The sequence below is a fragment of the Oculina patagonica genome, chromosome 8 (genome assembly GCF_052425735.1).
Source record: "Oculina patagonica isolate OP01 chromosome 8, crgOcupat, whole genome shotgun sequence".
Lineage (NCBI taxonomy): Eukaryota > Metazoa > Cnidaria > Anthozoa > Scleractinia > Oculinidae > Oculina > Oculina patagonica.
This window is the reverse complement of record NC_135765.1, coordinates 6,104,944-6,121,041: the sequence shown is the minus strand read 5'-3', so window position 1 is coordinate 6,121,041 and position 16,098 is coordinate 6,104,944. Positions and strand designations below refer to the sequence as shown.

The 16,098-nt window shown below is 40.6% G+C and overlaps 1 protein-coding gene across 2 annotated transcripts; it reads right to left on the bottom strand.

The window, feature by feature from the left end:
- Nucleotides 1-2,654: 2,654 nt before the first annotated feature.
- Nucleotides 2,655-15,890, bottom strand: LOC144663358 (uncharacterized). 2 transcript variants are annotated; one of them, XM_078524265.1, is made up of 5 exons: nt 14,973-15,887; nt 14,837-14,881; nt 4,119-12,263; nt 3,570-3,805; nt 2,655-3,217 (listed from the first exon to the last, which is right to left on the bottom strand). In XM_078524265.1, exons 3-4 carry the CDS (start codon nt 12,176-12,178, stop codon nt 3,604-3,606), a joined length of 8,262 nt encoding a protein of 2,753 aa, XP_078380391.1. In that variant the 5' UTR covers nt 12,179-12,263; nt 14,837-14,881; nt 14,973-15,887; the 3' UTR covers nt 2,655-3,217; nt 3,570-3,603. The 2 variants fall into 2 exon arrangements, with proteins under 2 accessions (XP_078380391.1, XP_078380392.1); XM_078524266.1 differs by lacking the exon at nt 2,655-3,217 and having other exon boundaries at nt 3,582-3,779; nt 14,837-15,890.
- Nucleotides 15,891-16,098: the final 208 nt, after the last annotated feature.

Genomic DNA, 16,098 nt, shown 5'->3' with positions numbered 1-16,098 from the left:
AAATAAATGCCAGTTAGACGATAGTATCTTGATATCACCAAATTCTCAAAACAGACATGATAAGGAAGATATCGCAATCAGTAGAGAGAATTACTATTTTGGTCTTCGGGCTGAAACAGTAAGGCGACTCATGTATAAAGTCTGATTTTACTTGACTGGCTTAATAATTTATTAATACAACACTATCTTCAGTTGTACTCAGAATGGCATTTGCAGCTAACGGACACATTGCACAAAATCCACCTTGTTGGAGAGCAAACAACGCACTCGGACATCCAAATCAAAGAAAAGACAAACTTTACTGGTTAAAGACGCTTTGTTTAGGGTGTACCAGCTTGTAAATTGTTATCCATTATAGTGGAAATTGTACCGTGTGACCGTAAGCTGCAAAGGATCCACTACAGTGTTACAATTAAAGGCGTACTCTTCAAGACATTAGTATTCGGACTGAAGTTTCCTGCGCGTTTCTGTGCTATCTTTTGTTTTAGTTAAGTTATGTTCAGGCTTATAAACACTTTTCGACGTAAAACACTCCATTTTTGATTCAACCGAAAAGATGGATTCGAGTAAACTTAATTCTCAAGGCTAACCATAAAAAGAAATGTGTGGCCACGGACAAGGGCTTTATACTTCAACGTCGACTGTAGGAACGAATTCTTCTTATTACAAATTCTCCCCTCCCCTCCCCTCCCCTCCCCTCCCCTCCCCTCCCCTCCCCTCCCCTCCCCTCCCCTCCCCTCCCCTCCCCTCCCCCTCCCCTCCCCTCCCCTCCCCTCCCGCCCTCTCTCCTTCTCCCTATTACTTTGTTACTTGTTACAATGTTTCTCGCTCTTCTTTATACACTCAGCCTTGTAAGTTTACTGTCATTCACGGACATGGTTTTTGACCCAAGAAATCCCTCGGAATTGGACATGCAAAGTTTTTCTTGATCTCTTACCAGTTTTTCTGCCAGTGTCACTGGCGACCGTGCCCCCGGGGGTAGGGGAGGACGTGTTCAGGGTGTTCAGGACAGTGTACCGGTGTTTATATCAATCTTTTACTGTGTATGCGAAAAAGTGAACGCCGTCATTACCTATCTCTTTCGTGACTTAAGTGTCCGTTTTGATGATAATTTATCTAATTTAAATTTAAAATGAACATTCGCTTACAATGTCTTAATCGTCTTCAAAGTCACTATATTGGTGGTCTCTTTTATTATCATGATTTTGTTGTGCTATGATTATTCTTATTGTGCTATTAGGTCTTTTGTATTTTGTGCTCACTACAGGAACGCTTGGTTAATTATAGTCTCGTTCCCGTTAGCACCTAATATGTTATGTCGTCGCTCTACTTTTAAACTTGGAAATGACCTAAATAGGTCGAAACGTCGTTTTTTATCGCTATGTTTTATCTTCAATGTCTATTTTAAAAATAGTATAGCTTGGCCCCCCGAGATGGTCCCCCCTGGGGGTTTATCTTTCGACTGCATCCGCTAGTGGGAGTCCCCCCGGCGACCATTGTTTGGGATAACTTTCAAAGAATAAAATACGATGCATTATTAAGCGAAAAAGGCGTTTATTAATCGTAATCAGCTAAAATAACACACCCTCTCTGGCTGGCGAAACAACCTTAGACCTAGTTCGGCAACAAAGTGCAAGCTTCAGAATAGCTTCAAATTTGAACCTGAATAAGCATTTACAGCATAAAACACAAAAATGGCAGCGTGGATAAAGTGTGCGCTCGCAAAGCACACTGGATTGGCATTACTAAGGCATTTCCGATTACCATTTGCCTTCGTTTCAAAGGCGCATTCATCAAAATGAGTTTTCCCTTCAGGTCTATTTTCATGCAATCAAACTCATTTTCTTTGAATGGTTGTGATTCCAGAGGCAGGGTAACTCGGAAGGGCTAAGGGATGAATACACTTTATTGGGAGCTAAAGCAATGACGACGGCGACGCCCAGGACAACGCCTTATACAAAATGAATTTGTATTTCACTCGAGAATCTCGCAATTATCCAGATGTACTCAGTGTATATATAAAAACTGACAAACTAATATAATGTTTCCCAACACATTTTAGAAAAGCCGCCATGTTTTTTTCCATTACTCCTTGAAATTTTTTTTAGTTACATAACTCTTATGATTAATGAGGTCACTTTCACCTCCACCCCACTTTATTATTAAGCGTAACCTAAAACTGAAGTCCGTAAGTCTCCATCTTGTATTGCGACACGCGCCATTAATTTTAACGTTAACTCTGCGCAGTCGAATTAAGCCAATCTCGTAAAAAAGACAAAGAAATGATGAACAAATCTTGCTATTGAAACATCGCCAGTTGACACAAACATTTTGACAGGTCTTGTAGGTTTAAAAAGGGTGTTTTCAATCTTTGTTACAGGCAAGCGAAAAGGCGACCCGCAAGCCCGATGACACGAACTCACAAAAGTAGCTTAACCTTGCATTAGAAAAGTAGGTTTCTGTTTTGTACAGCATATCCTCGTGTTAAAGTGGCAACAATGCATGTTGCTTGCGACCAAAAACGTACATAAGACAGACAAGTTTTCTTTTCTTGTATCGCCGTTCTTGTACGTACTAAACAGAGTGAAAAGTCTTCAGCGTGTATCCAGCCTCTAGCAACCTCCTTTACAAAGTTTCTGCCCTCGATTTTAACCGCTTTTGGGAAGGCAGACTTCACATAACTTGTGTTGATTTTCTTCGATTTTTTTTTTTGCTTTTTTTTAATCTTCAGAGTCACATTTAAAGTCCAAATCAGTTTCTCCTGAGTTCGCTACCATCTCGTACCATCTGACTTAAAAATACGAAAGTAGACCTACTGTCCAATTTTAGCTACCGGTTAGGCTCAATCTGCAAAGGCAAAAAGTCCTAAATCTTTTTCAAAAGATTTAGTTTTCACTAAACCAAATTAAGAGAATCACTTACACTAAATTCATAGTATCCTTAGCTCGTCTGCAAACCTTTTCTTCAACCTTCGGATTCCTCCGCGGAGGAAAACGTCTTTAAAAAGTCTACTTGGGTATTCAATGGCACAAGATGCAATTTCAGAGATGGAAACTCCTTATAGACTTCTATAAAGCATAAATCAAAGTATAACTTAAAAATGCTATTAGATTAATTATGAATAATACTTAAAACTCTTCTGTAATGGCTTCGCCTAACTTTGTACGGCGGCATTCGGCTCTGTTGTGGCTCCTCTGGATGGTTTACTTCACAAAAACTAGAGTCAAACAAAAGAAAAAGTTAAAACTCGTGTAAGATGTGTTATTGCGGAACTTGGGAGGCGCCGTGGCCTAATGGTTGGCGCGCTGGACTCCGAATCGAGCGGTCCGGGGTCATTGTGTTGTACTCTTGGGCAAGACAGTGCCTCTCTCCACCTAGTTGTTTAAATGGGTACCGGATAAATAATGCTTGGGGGTACCCTACGACGGTCTAGCATCCCATCTAAGGGGGAGTAGAAATATTCTTAGGCGCTTCATGCTACAGAAACCGGGATAAGCTCCGGCGGTAGGCTCGGGCCAGGGCTAGATAGGTGGTAGGCTAGGGCCACTGGGCTCGGACGCAGAGTTTACCTTTATTGCGGTACTTAGGAGCCCATCGCAGCATCTAATCCTGCTTGGTGGCGTAGTCAAACTCGGACTCTGTAGTCTCCATTGAAGTAGTCATTACTGTCTCGGTGACGTAGTCCTCGGCTGAGTTGAACTTGCTGAGTTCGCCATGCGATAGTTCCTTACTGAGCGTTCCGCCAAGCTGAGACTGCTCTGAGGCGACCTTGCTTTCTCCTGTCGAACGGAACAGTCCTCCAAACCTTACCAAGTAATTTTAAAAAGTCCACTGTCAATCAACTTTTAAGCGAAAACTAAAAAAACATTATCTTTACAAATCAAATGTTGATATTCAAGATTTCTATTTTCTTTTTTTTTAATTTGTGCTCTTTCCTAGCCCTATTATATGAATCTGCAAATTAATGTACATTATCGTAAATAAGGCAGAGGGGATCTCCTAGATAAGCCTAGAAAAGCTTTTGAGACTTCCTGCTCAATGCTGTCAGTACAGTGATTAATGAAATATTGTGATAGTGAATGATCTTGGGCAAATAAATAAAAAAAATTAAAATAAACCTGTTCATCAAGCCCTCTTTATAAGACGTCGACCGACCGTGCTGTCGCTGCTTTCGCCATTTGTCAATGACCAAAGTTGTTGTCGCCTGGTCGCTGGGCACAGATGTTGCCAACTGTTCTCGGAGCTGCTGAACTTGGATTTCGTACTTTATGACCAGATTATCTTTGTCCGTAATCTTGTTCCTCAGAATGTCCTGTTCGGCCTCCATCTCAGCAACTTTGACCTTGTTGAGGTTCGTTTCTTCTACAAGCTTGTTATCCAGTTTCATCTTGTCCTCTGTCAAAGTCTTGATGTCGAGCTGCAGAGTTTCGTTTTGATCCTGAATGTAGACAAGATTAGTTTTTGTTGCATCCAATTCCTCCTTCAAACTTCCCAACTCCTTTTCTACTTCCAACTTTTCTTGCTGCAGCTTTTCAATTTTTTCATCTTTTTCTGTCTCGCTCTGATCTCCAGCAAATCTTGTAATCTGCACAGCTAGCTGCCTAGAGGTATCGTCGAACCTGGTAGTGTACTCATCCAGTTGTTTCTTCATCTCAGCTTTGTCTTGTTTGGCTTGTTCTAGACTTTTTTGCAGCTTGTTGTTTCTTTCGCTCAATGCATTGATCTGTAGCACCAGTTCCTTGTTGTCATTCTCCGAATCAGCTCCGCCTGCATTGTTCCTTTGTAACATTTCTTGAAGTTCTTGGTTCTGCTTTTCGAGTTCCATGATCCTGCTGCTGTCTCTCCGGACATCGAGTTCAAACTGAGATAACTTGGTACGGAGGTCGTTGTTCTCATCTTTTAGGGTATTGATCTTCACTTGCAAGTCATCATTCTCCTCTCCCAAAGTTGACATTTCGTATCCACTCTTTTCTATGTCATGCTCCAGTTGTGCCACTTTTTCCAGAAGTTCCCTGATCTTTTTTTCATTCTCATTGTGAAGATCTCGTGAGGATCGTCTTTCTGTAGGTGTCTGGCTGGCTTTCTTTATCTGTCTTTCCAACTCTGCTTTCTTCTTGGAAAAGCTTTGAAGCTGAATCTCCAAATCCTTCACTTCGGTGTGTAAATTGTTAGTCTCTTCCTGGAGATGTTCTTTTGCATGCAGTAAGACTCGATTCTCGTTTTGTTGAGCTTCGTTGTTTTGGTTTGCCAAATCCAGCTCGTGTTGTAGGTTTTCTAGCTCAGCTTTCAGCTTCTTATTGTTTGCTTCCTCTTCTGTAACTCTTCTTCTCACTTCACTCAGTTCGACTTGAATCCGGTCATATTTGTTCTGCTTGTCTTCAAGTTCATTCTGCAGCATTTTGACCTGTTCTTCTGCCACCTCTAACTCAATTTGCAGTTTGTCTTTGTCTCGTTTTATTCCATCTAGGTCATCGTCAAACGTCACAGGCGGGGCGCTATCCACGGTCTCTACTGTAGCGACTGCTTGTACCTGGATTACATCATCATTCCGTCTGTTAAGACTCTCCTTCAGATCTGTATTTTCACTCTGAAACAGTAACAAGTCACTTCGAAATTTCTCGTTGTCCTCCTTTACTAGCTTGTGCCCTATTTCCAGCTCGTGTAACTTGATTTCTAACTGCTGCAAGTCATGCTTGAGTTCATTGTTCTCCATCGTTAATTTTAGGTTTTCGCCTCTGACTTCGTGCAGCTCGACGCGAAGTTCTTCAAAGTCTTTCTCCAGCTCCTCCTTGTCCTCTTTCAACACGTTGACCTGGTAGACTAGCTCGCTTTTTTCTTTAATATGCTTGACTGATCCTTGCTGATCTAAGGTTCCTTTCTTTAGCTCTCGTAGCTCATCTTTCAATTTGTCATTTATGTTGTTCATTTCAGCCACCATTTTTTCTTGTTGAGCTTCTTTTGTCTTAAGAATGTCCATGTCGTGATCCAAAGTCCACAATTTGTTTTTCAACTTCTGAGCTTCTTTAACGGCAACTGCTTTTTCATCTAGAACCCTTTTAAGAGCATGAGAGTCCCCAGTGTTGTCAATGTTAGCTGCGTCCAGTGACCTAGTGGTGACGATATTCTGATTTTCAAGTTCATCTTCCAATTCGGCAATTCTCTTGTCACGATCAGCAAGATCTTCTTTCAAATCTCCAATGTCTTGATCTTTGGTTGCATTCGTTTTTTCTAGTTTTTTGATAAGTCCTTTGGCTCTCTGAAGTTCTTGTTCCAAGGACGAAATATTATTTTTACGCCACTCGAGCATCTTGTCTTTATCTTCTTTGTGTCTGTCTCTCGATGATTGGAGTTTGTTTTTAAGCTCAACTTCGCTGTCTCTTAAACGATGAACCTCGTCTTCCAGTACGTCCATTTCGCTCTTCTGTTCATTCAGTTCGGCTTCTAATCTTGCCATCTTGGTACGGTAAGCAGCAGCATCACTCTTTGCCCTCTCCTTCTCGCGCAGTGCATCCTGGCAACTTGCTTCTAATTCTTGATACTTCATTTTGCTGACAACATCTTGGTCTTGTTTCGGAACATCCGCTGCGTTCATCTGATATTGCAGGGCCTGGAATTTCTTCTTTAGAAGAGAAAGTTCATTTTCTTCCTTGTTTTTCTCGTATTTCAGCTTCTCGTATTCCACCTTCAAGTCTGAATTCTTCTTCTCCACGTTGACATAGTCTTTCTTCAGATTTTCTCTTTCTTCCTCGAGTTTCGCGATTTTATCCTTCAAGCGCTTAATTTCACTTTCTTTTGAGACCAAGCGACGTTGCAATTCTTCTGCATCCCTTTGAGCTTTCTGGAAGGTTTTCTTGGTTTCTTTCAGTGTGGCTTGTAAATTCATAATTTCGTCTTTGAGGCGGTCTTGCTCTTCGTCAGAACCTTGTGAAATCTTCACATCTTTTTCTCGCAGTTCCAGCTCAAGCTTCATTTTTTGACTGCTCAAATCTTGGAATTTTGCTCTGTACTCCGCAAGTTTGCTCCTCAGGTCATCTAGATGTACATCACTAGTTCCAGATTGAGAAGTAATCCCGGTCGACAATTCCTTCCTTAACTTGTCGATAATCACCTGAAGCTCGGCAATTCTCCCTTCAAGGATCTTCTTTTCGTCGTTAGCAGCCTTTAAGCTGACATTGGCCTCCTTTAGTTGACTACGGAAGGTTTCAATTTCTTTTTTAGCGACTTTAAGCTTGTTTCTTGAGTCATCTACTTCACACTGGGCTTCTTCCAGTGCTCGATCTCGCATTTCGATTTCTAACTCTAGCCCATCGACCTTCATTTTATTCTCTTCTCGCTGATTTTCTGTATCATGCAACTTTGATTCCATTTCTTCCACGCTTTCTTGGAGTTTGGTGAAGTTGTCTTCGACAAGACGAAGATTTTTCTGTATCCTTACGTTCTCTCTATCTTTTACGTCAATATCTTCTCTTAACTCGTCAATAACTTGCTTCAAGCGATCAGAGTCTTTGTCGCCGCTTTCCAGAATAGCGTAGAACTCGTTGATTTTGCGTTGTTTTTCGACAACAACGCTATTCTTGTCAAGCAGGTCCTTTTGGGCAGCTTCCAGCTGTTTCTGTACTGTTCTCAGTTTGACAATTCCGGTAAAGTGTTGTACCTCGACAGTACTTAACTTGGTCTGTGCATCTTGTAACTCGTCTTTTAAGAGCTCGAGTTCGCGTTCAGCTGATTGGTATCGATCACTCATCATACTTAACTCGTCTGCGGTTTCTTGCAACTTCCTTTCAAGCTCCTTTAGGTGATTTTCTTTGTCTTTAAGGTTTGACTCTAGATGGTAATTTTTGTCTTCAGCGTCTTCCAGCTTGATTTTGTAATTATTTAGCTGCTCAAGTGAAACGTTGTGTTCCATTTCTACCTGTTTGAGCTTCTCTTTAAGATCCATGTTTCCATCTTGAAGGTCTCTTAAAGCGACTTGATCCGCACCGAAAACAAAACCTGGGGCTGCTGTATATGTTGATTCTACGGTGGAAACTTGTAGAGAAGAAATGTTTATGACGTCTTCTTTCTCTGCCAATTTAACATGAAGATCAGCAATCTCATCTTCGAGCCTGCTTTTGGTCCCTTCCAACTCATCCTTATCCTTCTCGTATTCTTGGAGTTGCAGGTTTAATACGTCGATTTTATTCTCCAGTTCCTCAAACGTTTTACGATTTGTTTCGATTTCGTTCTTCAGCTGTCGTATCTCAGATTCGAGACCGTCGTTATCACTTTCTAGCTCTTTTCTTTTCGTCATGGCCTCAGCCAACTTATTCTCAAGATCTTCTAGCTTCGACATCGCCATTCTGCAGTCTTCCAAAGCACGATCTCTCTCCCCTTGCATGCGGGTAAGATTTTTCTTTAAGTCGGCTAGAGTTGTCCGTCGGAGTTCGTTGAGCTCCTGCTGTGTCTTTGACTTCTCTTCTCTTAATGCGTCGCATGTTTTTTGGCTTGATTCCAAACTTGTCTCCAAGAATTCGATCCTCTGCTCCAGGTCGTTCTTTTTTCCTTTTAACCTTCCAACCACTGCATTGTAGTCTTCCCTTTCTTTATCATGGACATCTAACGCCAAGCGAAGGTTTACATGGTCCTCGTCAATAGAGAGAAGCTTTTCGTGTGTTTCCTCGAGACGTCGGTGGGCTTGTTCTAACTGACGTTGTAAGGAAGAAATTTCATTCGCGTCCGTTACGCCCTTGGTTTCCAAAATTGTCAGCGCTTTTCGAGACTCCATCAGCTCTTTTTTTGCATCATCTCTTTCTTGGTTGCTTTTGCCCAACATTTTTCTGGCTTCTTCTAGCTTCTTTTGAACTGTAGTGACATTGTGCTGAAACTCGATAACTTTCTCTTGAGCTGTCTTGGCGTCAGCCTCTGCTTTTAAAAGGCGGTCCTGAAGGAATTGAAGCTGTTCCCTTAACTGACCCTCGCGTCCTTCGCTCTTCTTTAACAATATCTCCAAGTCGTAATTTCTTTCGTCAGGCGTACTGCGTAAACCTTTTTCTGCAAAGCTTTGTGCTGGTGCTGACTGGACGACAGACACGTTCGCCACTGCTGTCTGTGCATAATTACCCATCTCCTGAAGCTGAATTTGAAGTTTCTTTACGTGATTTCGGTTGATTTCATTGGCATTCTTAAGAGCTTCTAACTCTTTTCTTGTGGAGGTGACAGTGGTCTCCAAAGTGCTGATCTTTCGTTTGGCGGCGTTGAGCTGTGAATCCTTGTCTTTCACATCTACATCCAAACGACTTATGATACGATCTTTTTCGTTAAGCTTGTTACGACATTGTTCTAGTTCTGGCTTGATTTTTCTTATTTTGGTCTCCAAGTCGTCGACCTGACTCTGCAAATCATTTCTTTCCTGAGTAAGGGCCTTGTTGCTTATGTCAGTGACGTTTACCTTGTAAGAGAGCGAGTCGATATTTTGTTGAAGCAACTCTTTTGCATCAATCTCTTCTCGTACTTCTTTTTGCAGGTCGTCGATCTTGCGTTTTTGTATTTTGGAACGAGAGTCCAGATCTTTATATCCTGCTTCCAGCGTGTCATTTTTGGCCAACGCTGTTCTTAATTCCGGTCTCAAATTTTCCAGTTCTTCTTCCAGCTCTTTGCATTTTTGAGTCAGTGATTCCACGGTGGCTTCGTGCTTCTGCGCAGTCATTCTAAGCGTCGTGCTGATTTTGACTTGTTTCGAGAATTCTAAACTTTTGTTGTTGTGATCTTCTTTGCTTTGAGTGAGTTTGGAATTGGCATCGCTGAGATATCCTTTTAGTTGGTTGCGCTCAAGAGTTAGAGTCTCCACCTTTTTCTGCAGCTTTTCGACTTCTTGGGTCAGTTCATCTTGACTTTCTCGCAGATCAGTACAGACCCCATTCAGATCATCTTCCTCTTTCTCCAGGGCGTTGATTTTGTTCTCCAATTCGAATACCTTTCTTTCCCAATCTTCATTTTCTGTATTAGCCCTGTTGAGATCCCTCTGCAATGAAGCAATCTTGTCTTCATTGTCTTTGATGTCGCTTTGAAGGTGTTCCTCAACCTTGTTCAACCTGTTGTTTTCGCATTCAAGCTCGTACATCCTCTGACGGAGAGACACCAGGTCGCTTTCAAGTTCATGTGTCTGCCCATATGAATATGTCATGTCAACTGATTTGAACTCTTCCTCGTTTCCTGTCCGTTTTGGTTCCTTGTGATGAAGCTTTTCAAGAACACCAGTAAGTTCAATTTCCATATTGTTTCTTTCCCTTGTTGCCTTTTCTAGCTGGCCTTCAAGCTTGCTGATATTGATTTCTTTGTCGTAAACTTCCTTATTCAATTGCTTTATTTCTTCATCTTTATACCCACAATCGGCCCGGGCACCTGAAAGATCTGTCTGGCACGTATCGTACTGCGATTTAAGCTCAGACAATTTGTTGTTCAACTCGTCAATCTTGGTGTTCTTCTGCGTCAGCTCAGTCCTGTTTTGTTCCACTTCGTCCTGAGCTTCAGCAAGCCTCTTCCTCAAGTTGTCGGCAACTTTGCGCTCCTTGGTGCTTTTGTCAGACCAGTCTTGGACTTGATTCTCAAACACTGTTTTATCCCTGAAAGTAACGTTCAATTCACCTTCCATTCGTAACAGCTTCTGTCGGAGCTCGGCGTTTTCTTTTTGCAGGCAGTTTTTTTCTTCCTCGGATTCTCTTGACTTATTCTCCAGCTCCACGATTTTTATGGACACATGGTCGAAATCTCTTTGTACGGACTCTTTCTCATTTACACACACTTTGTAATCACTATCAAGGTCTTCATAATTCTTCTGATGTACCAAGGTGTCCTCGCGCAGCCTTTCCATTTCCCTATTCAACTGCTCTAGTTTAATTTCTAGCTTGGCAATGGTATCTTCTCGAGCATCGATATCTTGATGCAGTTGCATGATTTTTGCCTTCAGATCTTCTATGATTTTGTCTCTCTTGATAATATCCTTCTTGTTGTGCTCAGTTATCCTCTCTGCCTTGGCCAGCTTGCTTTTCAGGTCATTATACTCGTTTCTAAGCCGCCCATATATCCCCTTTTCATTTTCAAGCTGAAGAGTAATTTTGTTCCTCTCCCTACTCTCGTCTTCATACTTGTTCTCCCACTTGTTGATATCTTTAGAGGCCACATCAAGTTTTATTTTCAAATCGTAGTTCTCGCCTTCAAGTCGCTTGACTTTAACTCCTAGCTCTTCCAGGTTCATCTTAAGCAGTTCCTTTTCCTCTTTACCCATATCATCTCCAAGCGAAAATTCTGGTGGCGCCGACTGGAGGTTTAAATCACTTTGCACTACAGTGATGTTGTAGCTTGATTCCTCAGTTGCGGCAAGCCGCCTACTGTGTTCATTTTCCAGGTCCCGCATTTTTGCCTGCTCAGCAAGAAGATCCGCCTCCAACTGGCTAATTTTGTCTCGAAGCGATCTTTCGATGTCCTGCAAAGAGGAGACATTGTCCTCTGCTTTGTTTCGAGCGTCTACAGCCATTCTTATTTCATAGTCGGCTCGTACTAACTTTTCCATAAGTTCGTTCTTCTCCTGGCGCAATTTCTCAATTATCTGCTCATATTCGTCGTGGCTGTCTTCAGCTCGACCAAGTTCCTCTGAAAGTTGGCTACTTCTGTTCTGAAGGACTTCCAGATTAGCTTCGGACTTGTTGAGCTTCTGTTTTAGCTCCAAGATAGTTTTGTTCTGAAGATCGTTAATGACAAGTTCCAACTTCTCGACCTGCTTGGCTTTGGCAAGAAGCTCCTCCTTGCGCGAGTCCGCCTTCCTCTGACTGTCCACCAAAGTCTTTTGCAAGTCACCTATCTTGCTGCTCTTTTCTCGAAGTTCCGTCCGCAAGTTCTCAATTTGAATGTTAAGGTCATCTTTCTGCCGCGTCCAGCCGTCTTGTTCCCGTTTGTACTTCTCAGTTGATAGTTCCATATGCCTTTTGATCTTCACATTCTCTTTCTGGCATTCTTGGTACTTCACCTCGATGCCGTCGTAGCTGGTCTTCAGCTGTTGATATTCAATTAACAGCCTTTGGTATTCCTCTACCCATTCATTATTTGTCTTCGTTATTAACGCGATGCGCGATTCCTCATCTTTAACGATCGTCGTGGTTCGAGCTTCTGTCAGTAAGCTCTCGAGTTCATCAGTTCTTGACATGTTGTTAATCTATCTTGTACGATCTGTAGCTGAGGACGACCGAAGGTTTCCTTGACTCCGAAATGCAACGATATCGTCAGAAAAGCTGTAATGCAAGGAGCGTATAATTGGTAAATTTCTGCTGGATCACTCTATACCTGGAAGTATTTAGTAACTTAAAACGGAATGGAGGCAAAACACGTACTTAGACCTGTTGACAGTCTTATTATCAAGCTGGCTATAAGTGAAGAGCAGTGAGGCCCTGTTAGGGTAAATTCCGACAAGCGACACGACGTTTAAACAGCGACATAGAACAAATAAGATGGCGAAGAACGACAAGACTTTTGTTGAAATAGAGACAGCGAAGGAAAGAATTAAATAAGACAACTATGGCGAATCTCTCTGTTTCTTAAATGTTCGACGGCGAACTGATGTAGTCACAAATCTCCTGCATCATCAGCATGCAGTGTTTGTTTTTAGGGCCCGCAGATTTAACAAGCAAAAAGCTATCAAGTCGAAAAGTGGATAAATACAATCACCCCTTTTTTTTTTTTTTTTTTTTTGGTAAAAAAAAAAAAAAAAAAAAAAAAAAAAAATTAAAAAAAAAAAAAAAAAAATCACGAAACACAAAAAATTTATAATACAAAAGAGGGAGAGCCAAAAAAAACCAAAAAAAAATTCGCGCGCGCTGATGGTTAACTCTGAGGTAGTTAGTAAAAAACTATTCACCTCCACTTCGGTGAATAATTGTTAACAACAATTTATAAATTTATATTGCGCAAATATCAATATAAAATTTTCAATTGCGCATTACAATGTTAAAGATTAAAATTGTACCTAAATATTAAAGCTAAAAATTAAAAAATAACAATTGACTGACTAAAAAATGTAGAAACATAAACTAAATAAAAACATCAAATGTAGAATTAAAAAGCCTCCACGAATAAATAGGTTTTGATAGCGTTCTTTTTGAACCATTTCGAATTGGAACAAACATTTTCACTTGTTGGAAAAAGCGCAGCACAAACTGTGGAACTCAGTAAGTTTCTTTTGACATAACGTAAGCCACCAACGAAGGAGTCACCTCAAGGACAATTAAGCATCTTGCTAATTACGTTATGGAACACTTAAGGACAAGAAATGATATTTCGTGTTTATTCCTACGATATCGGAAAGCTGCCAAAACTAACTCATTATCTTTAAGATACTCGTAACAATGTGAAATATTTGAAAAATTACCCAGAATGAATCCGTTCTGGACCCTAATAGTGTCTGCTGTAAACAAATAACCTAAGTTCAAAGCAGGGATTTTGAACCAATTTCAAATTCAGCTCAGAGCAGGTTCGACTTGTTAACTAATTTTATAAGTTGTGCACATGCAATTTTGGTAAGGCCATCCCAATAAAATGTTTCGTTTCCCACCGCCCGACCCATTTTTTTCGAAAGGAAACAAACCATATTCACTAATCAAGGGCAGTACTTTAATTACAAGCACACGATCTTGTTTTAACAATGGTGAGTGAGTCCTTGTCTTAAACATCGATACTAGTTGGCGTTTCGCGCCGAGGGCTTCGATTCTTCCAACATTCTCGCGATCGACTGAACAAATCTCTCCTCCGCTTCTTACCAGACCCCTTAACGTGTTCATTCTTTTTTTGCCCGACAGACGACCCACCAACACAAGAGACGGATAATGGGAAACGAAACATTCTGTTGGGATGGCCTAACTGCAAAATAAATACATCAAAGGATAAACAAAAACCTCAAGAGAATTATTCGGAATAGAATGCTGACACAAATTGCTCAAAACTGGGAACAGCGTGTAGAATTCGAGTGGGTGGATATCCACAGCTGACAAATAAAATTAACTCGGCATAGGTGAACGCCTAAGACCGCCTCTTGGTCTTAGCCGTGGCTGTGTATGCTTGTGTTGAGACTGAGGTTCGATCTACCGTGAGAAGATCGAATTCAGAAATAATTTGATCATTTGTGCGTGCACATTTTACTTGCTGCAAAATAAATTAATAAGACGAAAGAAAACCTTTCTAATGAGAAACTACGATAAACAAGATAGGTAGCTATTTCTGAAGTTTAAGATAGTGTTCAAGAAACTAACTGATTTCTGCAAACAATGCTGCCAGAAATTCGCTACCAAAAAGCTACCAAAGCAATCGGTCGTCACATAACTTGCACAAAATTTCGGACGATTTTAATTTCTGACCAAAAAAGTGTCCGAAAATAATACCGTCTGAAATATTTACAGTATAGTTTAATTCTTGTAAGCACACAATCAAGCTCGATGTGGCAAGAAAGGGTTTTGAGATGGCAGAAATAAAGGAGGCTGTCACTAGAACCAGGATGATCCTTTCAAAGCTTTCAGTTAAGGCTCTGCTTGAGATACGTAACGGCTTGATAGTATCTGTGCTATTTTCCCGTCGGTGTAGCTGTAGAACCTTGAGGGTGCCGTAAAACTATTATTTTCACAGAGCCTGATTCGTGTTTTGTTGGCGTAAATTTCATTTAGCTATGTTTCAGCAAAGTGTCCGAAATTTGTCCGACATAGGGTAAAAAGTGTCCGAAAAATTCAACGTCCGAAGTTTTTTGCAAGAAATGTATTCTTTGGGAACTGTTAGCATTGCGTGTTTAGGCGTAAATTGAAAATAACGGAGGAATTCCTACCTTTCCGCCTTGAATCCAAATTAACTCGAAGAACAATTTGTAACTCTACAACAAATAAAAGACAGACAAACGCAAAGATTGTATTAAATCGTACTACAGTGTGAAAAACAACATATCGAGAGTCTTGTTCACTTACCTTAGTTCAGTAGCTCTTGGCGTGCGACAGAACGTTTTACTTGAGTGTTCAGTTGCTATTTAATCTTGACCTTGCATATTTTGTGTAAATAAATAACAAAACGTCTGACTAATTGCATTTTGATAATTTTGTACTCAATAACTTAAGAGCATAACGGTTTCCTTGGTGCACCAATCGTGCATGGGTATTTACAGCAAGATTTCGTATTCGTTTCCTTTACATCCGTGCAAAATGCCAAGCTCTGGAGTTGATTGCCACGTTTGTTCTAACAAAAACGTCATGGTGTAAATGGCTAACCGAAAAAATGTTTTCAATATCTCACCTGCATTTGGCCGACTGTTGATTATGTCAAGGCCAGAGGGCAAAATGAACTTGAAGAAAATTGTAATAGCGATAATAGTTTTGGCTGTCCGTTGCTCTTTCCAGAAAAAATCCTGAGTGAATTTGAAAAATAATGTTTATAAGGAGTACTCCGTTAGGTTTTACAATTAAATCCGTTAAACAAAGACCTTGATAAAAATATAAAACTTAACAGTTGAATGTGTTTTGGAACAACTCAACAAATTCATCTGTAGGTGGATTATAATTGGTTTGTGCATGTCTATACAAGGATGAAAAGGGTTGTCAATGAAAATAACATTTCTTATTAAGAACTAGAAAGCTATTCCGATTTTGAAAGAATCATATAGTACTTGTATGAAAATAACAAACGCAAATAAACACAAAACTAAGAAAAATATTAATTCCGAATTTAAGGGGAAGTTTTGGCGACTGCGGTGAGTGTTTTTGTTCGTGTCGATATTTCACGCCAATTTAAAATTCCGCACAAACAAGGAGGCAGGTGTTTTTTATTATATCATGTGCACGGGAAAGAAAAACAGCAATCAAGGCGAACGTTGAAAAGTTGAAACATGATTTCTAGCCGTATTGACTGAATCAGTTCTTCACAAAATGTTATAATTTATTGTCAGACAAAAAGAAATTCGGTTTGTTTTGTCTTGATTAAGACATAGAAGAGAAGCGTGTACATAACAATTATTCTATGAGCCCGCGTTGGATACGAGGTGGTAAATAGCCAACGAGGCGCTTCGCGCCTCGTTGGCTATAACGACTCGTATCCAACAAG